This window comes from Oryzias melastigma, linkage group LG5 (assembly GCF_002922805.2).
Source record: "Oryzias melastigma strain HK-1 linkage group LG5, ASM292280v2, whole genome shotgun sequence".
Taxonomy (NCBI): Eukaryota; Metazoa; Chordata; class Actinopteri; order Beloniformes; family Adrianichthyidae; genus Oryzias; species Oryzias melastigma.
The window spans coordinates 34,683,494-34,692,123 of record NC_050516.1 but is presented as its reverse complement, the minus strand read 5'-3'; the positions used below and the strand labels follow the sequence as shown (position 1 = coordinate 34,692,123).

Below are 8,630 nucleotides of genomic sequence, written 5' to 3'. Positions count from 1 at the left end.
AATCTTTGTAATAAGATCTGATCTACTGAGTTTTCTTTTTTTTAAGGGATTCAAATCTGATAAAAACTGTGTTAGTTTGAACTGATTACATTTTTGTTTCTCATGAAATCCGAAGCACAATTTAAATTATTTCCACAAAATTAAACTGTGTTGTGGGCTAAAATTCCTCCAACGTGAAACGCAAAAATAAACTCGTTAACTCTGTTAGGAAATGATGCTTAGGACGGCTATAAGTATGCGAGAGTGAAGTTCTGTGAATAAGTAAATTTTATCTTCCATTGCGATTTAAATGAACGGTCTGCCCTCATCGAGATTAACTGTGTCCGACACAAAAAAAAGGAACAGTACAAAAGTAGAGGCATACCTGGATAATCTTTGATAAAACTCTTATAGAGATCGGCCAGCTCGTCGGGGGTGATGTAGCGGCTCGGGTCATCAGGCGACTTGAAGTCCAGGTCGTATTTTCCGTCCCTGTAGAACTCAGACGCAGCCACGTCCATGCCGATCACGACCTCCTCCGTGTACCCCGCTTTGGCAATGGCTTCGTTCAGAAGCTCCAGAGCTGCGGAGTTCAAGAGGAAATGCAGAAAATGTCATTATTGCTGTCACTGCCTGCATGTGGGTGGCCTACACATGACTGCAAAAGATTCAGCTTTGACAACTTTAGATACTGAGATTCTATACATTTAAAAAATATCACTGTCATTCATGTAAATATCAATTTTCATGGTTATCTTAAAGAATGTTCTTGTGTTTTATTGGGCACACAAGACTTATATTTGAATGACAAGATCATTGGCTTTATTAAATCTTTCCTTGAATGTCTTTTCTTAGCCGTACACCAACGCTAAAGTCTTTAAAGAGGAGAAAGAAAATCATGGATGTCAGCAGGAATTGCACTCGTAGTTTCTGTTGACATGCTAAAGACAAATTCAGTTTTGTGAGCATGTGCAACATCAATTAGTCCTGCCACAAACGATTATTTTAATAGTCGACAAATCACTGATAATTTTTTCAGATTAGTCAACTAATCGGGTCATGTGCAAACGGATGTAAAGCTACATCTTAACCATCATTAACTTTAAACTAAATAAAAACTAGATATATAGCATTACCTGCGATAATGCTAGTGTGAATGCTGTAAACTGAATTTGGCAGCTAAAGATGCTAGTGCTGATAGTTGAAGATGTTGAAAAATGCTGAAGTTGATAGCTGAAATCTCTGAAGCTAATAGCTGAAAACGCCGAAGCTGATAGCCAGCTAAAATATTAGTTAAATGCCAAATTAGCCTAAAAAACTGAAAAAAAACAGCTAGCATGGAGCTGAAATATCAGTTAAACTCCAAAACAGCATAAAAAAATCCTAAATTAGCCAAAATAGCTAGCATGTAGCTGAAATATTAGCTAAACTCCAAATTAGTCTAAAGAAAATAAAATAAAAATAATCCTAAATTAGCCAAAATAGCTATCATGTAGCTGAAATATTAGCTCAACTTCAAAATAGCTTAAAAAGCTGAATAAAAGCCTAAGTTAGCCATAACAGCTAGCATGCAGCGGAAATATTAGCTAAGCTAAACACCAAAATAGCCTAAAAAAACTTAAATGCCAAAATATTCTAAAAAGCTATCAGAATATCATAACTTTACTTTACTAAACTCAGACTCCATATAATATAAAGTAACGACTAATCGTGGCCATCAATGAAATACAAAGTCAAAAGATCAAAGCCTTTAGCTTAATCTCCATAACTTTATTGCTTACCCTCCTTATTTTCCAGAATGTTTGGGGCAAAACCCCCTTCATCCCCCACGTTCGTAGCATCCTGTCCGTACTTCTTCTTGATGACATTTTTGAGGTTGTGATAGACTTCAGCTCCGATGCGCATGGCGTCTTTGAAAGTGCTGGCACCAATCGGCAGGATCATGAACTCCTGCATGGCAAGTTTATTCCCTGCGTGAGAGCCGCCGTTGATCACGTTGAACGCCTGAAGTTTATATAAAAATAGGAATAAAATGAAGGCATCTGATGAACGGGAGCAGGAGACTGAGGACAGTAAATGTCTTACTGGGACTGGGAGGATGACTTCAGGGTTTCCTGCCAGGTCAGCGATGTGGCGATACAGGGGGACTCCTTTCTCTGCAGCACCAGCTTTGCAGACAGCCAGGGACACGCCCAGAATAGCATTGGCACCAAATTTAGCTGTTTGATGAAAAGAAACGCCAAAAAAGTCACCATCTTTATTTTAGTGGGGTTAAGGGAAAGGTGTCAAACGATAGGCCTCGAGAACCAGTGATTTAAACTATTCTACCATCTCATTGGCAAAACACACTGGGTTAATGAAATACAAGCAGGATGTTGGAACTCGAGGGCTGGAGTTCAACACCCCCATGTTAAAGTATGGAGTCAGTGATGGGCAAGTCATGAAAAGATGCTCCCTGAACATGTCTTTCACTGTATAGACTCAGATAAATCCTGGCAATATCATTTTGTATACACCTGTAGCACCAGGAAAAAAAAATAAAGCAAACTTGACAGAACAAAGTGATTTTTTTGTATATTTACATATTTATCCTTTTCTAGCTGACCTTTGAACTCTGAAACTACCACAGAAAATGTTCCTTTGTGTTAAAAAAATATTAAATAAATGAGGATTTATGTGAAGACAAAATATGATCAATTCCAGAAAGATTATCTGAGCCTGGACTGAGTGTTAAAATTACATTATATGGGGAATAAATAAATAAATAAATAAATCATGTAATATTTCCTTTAGGCAACTTTTCCAAATCAAAAATGACTTCTACAAATCAACAACTTTGTTTCATTGAATCTTCATCTGTATAAAATTATTTTTAAAATAAATTTATTGTAGTAGCATTTTATTTTGAAAATAGGTTTTCAGGAACCAGAAACCTGAAGCGGTCCTACCATGAAAACTCTACTTTTTGAAGTTTTAAATGCATTCTACTGTTCATTCCTCACTATAAAGAACCCCAAAGCAGCATTTTGATCCGTTCATGCATTTAAGAGTAATCCTGTAAAAACCTGCACTGTCTGGAGCAACCCCTCCCATACCCACGAAAATGAGCGGTTGGAAACGTGCCGACCTAAGATCGATGCCAACTGCTCCCTCCAGGAAGAGTCTGCTCTGACAGCTCCGCCCCCAGACTAACACAACACTCAACTTATCCCCTTATCCATGGATGATCAGCAAAAAAAAAAACTTTCATTTTAGATCCAGAATACTGAATATTTTCCAATTGTGTCCCAACTTCAATAAATTACACCACAAATAAGTGTGTCACAAAACATTTTAACATTGATTAAAGATTTCTTTCCACCAGATGGTTCTTATAGACTATAATTCCTCATTAACAGCAGGTTGCGTTTTGTAACGTGGTTGTGGAAGACATGAGAACTGCATTAGTGTTAGCTTAAAAATGTGACTGATACAACTATTTATGCAGTAATTAGCCTTTAAACATCTGCTTTGTGAGGATAACTTTCTTATGAAAAGCTGTATAAAAAGAACAAACAGGGTTAAATCAAGTGTGTGAAACTAAAATTTGCAGGACATGAAGATTAAGGTTTATAAAACCGCACAAGTTAAAAGCAGATTTAAATCAATGCAGAAATGGCAAACTGCACTAGGTGTTGAAAAAGTTGCACTATAGCTACTAAAATCCTACATTTGTTCTCTGTGCCGTCCATATCGATCATCATCTGGTCAATTTTCTCCTGTTCAACCACAGACACATCCTGAAAGGAAAAAAAATGAGACATGTTTACATTGAATTTATAAGATTTTTGAGATAAATAAATACATAAAATAGGAGTTACAGTCTTACCTGACCGACAAGCGCAGGTGCAATGCTTGAATTGATGTGTTCTACAGCCTGGGAGACTCCTGTGATGAGAACATTACTGATTCAGAGAAATAGTCCACCTTAAACTACTTTAGAAATGTAATCATTAGTCGAGATCCATTCCCGTGCTCAAAAATTTATACTTTCATTGCACTTAAAAAGTCATGCACTAACATGTGTAGGAGTTAGGCAGCATGCTTTTTAGTCCATGCAGATCAACAAGATAAGCAGTTCATCCTAGTTTAGGATTGTGTTAGTCGTTTTGTCAAATTGGGAATATTTATTTTTTTTATTTAGAGATGAGATATCTTACAAACCCTTTCACATCTGCCAAAGACAGAGAGAAAACAGGAAGTTATGAAATTACACAAGTGAGGAGTTCACAAGAAACAAAAAACAAAGAAAAAGTTCTAATGTATCAAGCAAAAAGTATACATTCTTGTCAATAAACCACAACGAAAAATGATGCTCCGACCTTTGCCAAGATAACGAGACTTGTCGTTGTCCCTGAGCTCCAAGGCTTCATAGATTCCAGTGGAGGCTCCGCTTGGAACTGCAGCTCTGAACAAACCTGAAAAAGATGAATCCATGCATAGAAACTTCTAATACCAGGAGAAGAATCTGATGAGTTACAGAAAGAACCTCATTGATTGATTGATTATGATGAAAAAGAAAACAAGCAAAGACTCTTGGAGAGTTTAAAAAATGAATTGTTCTTCCATTACAGCCTTTAGGACCAGCCTAGCCTTTTTAATTCTATTTTATGTTGATTTTAATCTCCGTTTTAAAATTACTTTATTTATCCTTATGCTTTTTATTATTTTTTATGTTTTACTATTGCAAAATACTCCGTTTTGTGTACAGCACTTTGGGCCTCCTTGACTGTTGGTGGAAGGTGCTTTATGAATCAATAAAGAAAAATAAATAAAACAATTCATTTTCCACTGTAAGAGCATGGCAAGAACAAACTTTAAACAAACTTCATACACATCCTCCATAATTATTAATCCCACAAGGACATGAAAAAAAAAAAAATCATAAGGGTGGGTCTAAAATACAGTTTAATTAAAACAAAGCCTCAAAAAAAAGATATCAGACAGAAAAAGACTCGTTTTAATTTTTTGAAACACTGATGGAATATTTTGAATTTTTCAATTAAAAAAAATTCAAGAATCATTTTGATGAAATCAGGTAGTTCAGATCCCACTTTCAAGTCTAAGACTGAAGTCCACAATCAGGTCATTAAATGATGCAAATATGACAATAAAATGCAAAGCTTGAAAAACTTCTTTTACTTCATCCCACTATTAAAAAAAATTGCACCTAGGATTAGCTTTGGTGCTAAAACTAGCATTCATTTACATTTCTGAAGTGATCAACTGACATGTTTTAATATAAAAGTTATAGCAAAATATTTTCAAGGATCTTAGAAAAACACGAAGACTTAATCTGGTTAAATTAGAAACACAAAAACAAATTAGTTTGACTATTCAGGTGTCAATGATGTCACATGACACAGATGGCCAAATGTTGGCTGCTAGTATACAAACAAATAAAAATGTATAGTATTAAATACTCTTCAGGACTTTTCATTAATGTATTATTTGATCCTCTTTCAGGCCCACCTTTGTCAGTGTAGAGGTCGACTTCCACTGTGGGGTTTCCACGGGAATCAAAGATCTCCCTGGCGTGGATCTTAACGATGGACATGGTGCAAAACCTGGAGATGAGAAACAATTCAAGGTGAGGCGCTCCTACCGACACATTCTCCTATAGTCACCATTCAACAACAGAATAAAACGGACCGATCTGAATGAAGCAACAGAACCTCTGCTACGCTCTTCTCCTGCTGCTGCCGCTCACAAATCCCCTGACCTACCTGAAAGCTTAGGAGCGCTAAAAGGCGAGCTACCGCCTTAATTGGATTACGGTCCCTCAGCTGATTAATCGCATAGCAGGGAGGACATTCAAATGCTGCAGCTGTCGGGGCTGCTAAGCCTGCAGGAACTGCCAGCAAAAACACCTTCAAAAACAGAACTCCTCGGGAAACATGAGAAAAAGGGTTTATGAATATTGTTTAGCTGAAAATCCTGAAAGTTATGTGACAAACGTTAAATATTGAATTTTCTAGTCAGTTATTTTATCTCAAGACTTAAGTCTGAGTCAGTCTGTCTTTATTTCAGTCAATGTAAAAGTTTAAAACATTGCAGAAACACAATAAATCTTTTCATTCTTGGGAGATTTAATTCAACACTTTTTTACTGTTCAAAATATTAATAAAGATACTTTTAAATTAGACATTTGACAAACAAAATTAATGACAAGGTACTGTATTTAGATTTTTCCCTGCAATAAAATATATTTTGTTAGTTTTTTTTTTTTTAAAGAATTTTACAGTTTTAATGCTTTCAGATTTTTACGTTACGATTTCTTTTTTTATTCTTTTGATCCTGACCAGGTTTTTAGTCTCTTTATTTGTCAAAATGTAAAATAATAAGCATGAAAAGGTCACGAACTACAGCTAAAATAAAATAAGGAAATGACTTTCAGCACCTCAGCCAGACAGTGTACTTCTTTTAGAGCTCCAAACTCTACTGGCAGTGATCAAACCCCGAGAGGATCGTTGGATCTAAGCCCTTTTTCCTGGAGGCCGGCTGCTGATGCGGTTTCTTCAAGGACCAGAAGGTTTGGAGGCCTGCTCTGTGCTTCAGAAGCCCACCCTGAGCAATGTGTGACGCATGTTTAAAGTCCCTCTTCAAAAGTCTTATGATCTATTGTCAAAGTGTTCCCAGTGGACTTTCAATTATGAATGTGCCATTTTTAGCCAAAAATCAATAAAACAGTGTCGTTTTCTAGGACATAGTTTCTGGAAAGCGGCAGGAGTTAATTAGAAATTCACCTCTGAGTTTTGGGCGGTACTGCTGGTGTGTAGTGTTGTTAGGAGCTCCATTTATTCACTATCCCACTAGTTTTTTCAAACTGCATTTTTTTTAATCCATCTTAATTTACCGATTTAAATAAAGAAATATTTCAGAAATGCAGTTTTAATCTTCATTTTCATTAGAAAAATGTCACAAGAACATGTTAAAAAAAATTTTTTATTTGAGTTCAAAGGTGATGATCGATATCTATTTCCATTCCATGAAGTTCTCATGAAATCTAAAGAAAAGTGAGTTTTCAAGAAAATATTTTTTCAGTTGTAATATTTTATGAATTAATTCAAAACATATTCTCAAACACCTGCAGATCTGCAGTTAAAGGACAGAGGAAGAGGAGGGGGCATCATGTGGTATAAACTGCTTTGAATGGCTGAGAAGTTTTTCCACTTGACAATAAAATGGACCAATTAAAAGGTTTATTATGATCTACGATCCAAGAAAGTTACCGTCCCCAAAAGGTATATGGATTCAGCAGTGACCGAGATCAGGGAGGACAAGCTCTGTGTGGCTGCAGAGAAGCTCCCAGCAGCAACAGGAAGAAACTCCCAGATTAATGCAGAAAGATCAGCATTTATTTATCTCTGAAAGTACATAAAGTACTTTTAAAGTAAAGTACTAAAGTGTATTAAAAAATAAACTTGTTTTTTTTTCTAAAAGGTAAAATAATGGTATGAACTTTAAACTAGTGCTGCCACAATTGATTATTTTAATAGTCGACTAATCACCGATTATTTTTTCAGATTAGTCGACTAATCGGGTCATGGGCAAACTGGATGTAAAACACACATCTTAACCATCATTAGCTTTAAACTAACTAAAAACTAGATATATAGCATGACCTGCAATAATGCTAGTCTGAATGCTGTGAGCTGAATTTGGCTGCTAAAGATGCTAGTGCTGATAGCTGAAGCGGCTGAAATTGATAACTAAAAATGCTGAAGCTAATATCTGAAAAGACTGAAGCTGATAGCCAGCTAAAATATTTGTTAAATGTCAAAATAGCGATATAAAAAATTGAAAAAAAATAAATTTGACAAAATAGCTAGCATGAAGCTGAAATTTTAGCTAAACTCCAAAATAGCTTACAAAACTGAAGTTCTAAATTAGCCATGAAGCTGAAATATTAGCTAAACTCCGAAATAACCTAAAAAAGAAAATCTAAATTAGCCAAAATAGCTAGCATGCAGCTGAAATATTAGCTAAACTCCAAAATAGCACCATAAAACTAACAAAATACCAAATTAGCTAAAATAGCTAGCTAGCATGTAGCTGAAATGTTAGCTAAACTAAAAAAAATGCCTAAAAAAAAACGTTATAAATACCAAAATAGTCCATAAAGCTAGCAGAATTCCTATATAACTTTCAACTTTACTACATTCTGATTCCATATAATCTAAAGTAACGACTAATCGACTATTAAATTAGTCGTCAACGATTTTAATAGTCAACTAGTTGTCGATTAGTCGACTAATTATGGCAGCCCTACTTTAAACCAAACATAACAGTGAAAAAGTGAACTTCACTCATCTGAAAATCAGTTTGAAACTTCAGCACACCAGCAAATAAGACCTGAGATTACATTATTAGACCTGTTTTAGTTATTCTGTGATTATTAGAAGAATAAATAAATACAGGATCTAAAGAGATCTACCAATTTATAACGACGCTGAAGTTGGCTTCCGATTCACAGCTTCCGATTCGCGAGAGCATTCCGCTGTGTTTTTCGAACTCAGACCACCTAAAAACAGGTCCTGTTAAAAAACTACTGTACCTAGACAGTTCAAACCAGGATTAAATTATGCTTTGGATAGTAAAGAATAAATTAA

The 8,630-nt window shown here is 35.5% G+C and overlaps 1 protein-coding gene across 1 annotated transcript in view; it reads right to left on the bottom strand.

Annotated features, from left to right (window-relative positions):
* Positions 1-8,630, bottom strand: part of eno1b (enolase 1b, (alpha)) — a 12,599-nt gene that overhangs the window by 2,939 nt on the left and 1,030 nt on the right. Inside the window, exons 2-8 of the mRNA XM_024271102.2 lie at positions 5,491-5,585; positions 4,341-4,436; positions 3,848-3,906; positions 3,689-3,758; positions 2,065-2,198; positions 1,761-1,983; positions 365-562 (exon numbers count right to left, since the gene is read on the bottom strand). Coding sequence (XP_024126870.1) covers positions 365-562; positions 1,761-1,983; positions 2,065-2,198; positions 3,689-3,758; positions 3,848-3,906; positions 4,341-4,436; positions 5,491-5,575 — 865 coding nt within the window. The 5' untranslated portion in view covers positions 5,576-5,585. The remainder of the gene's footprint in view (positions 1-364; positions 563-1,760; positions 1,984-2,064; positions 2,199-3,688; positions 3,759-3,847; positions 3,907-4,340; positions 4,437-5,490; positions 5,586-8,630) is intronic.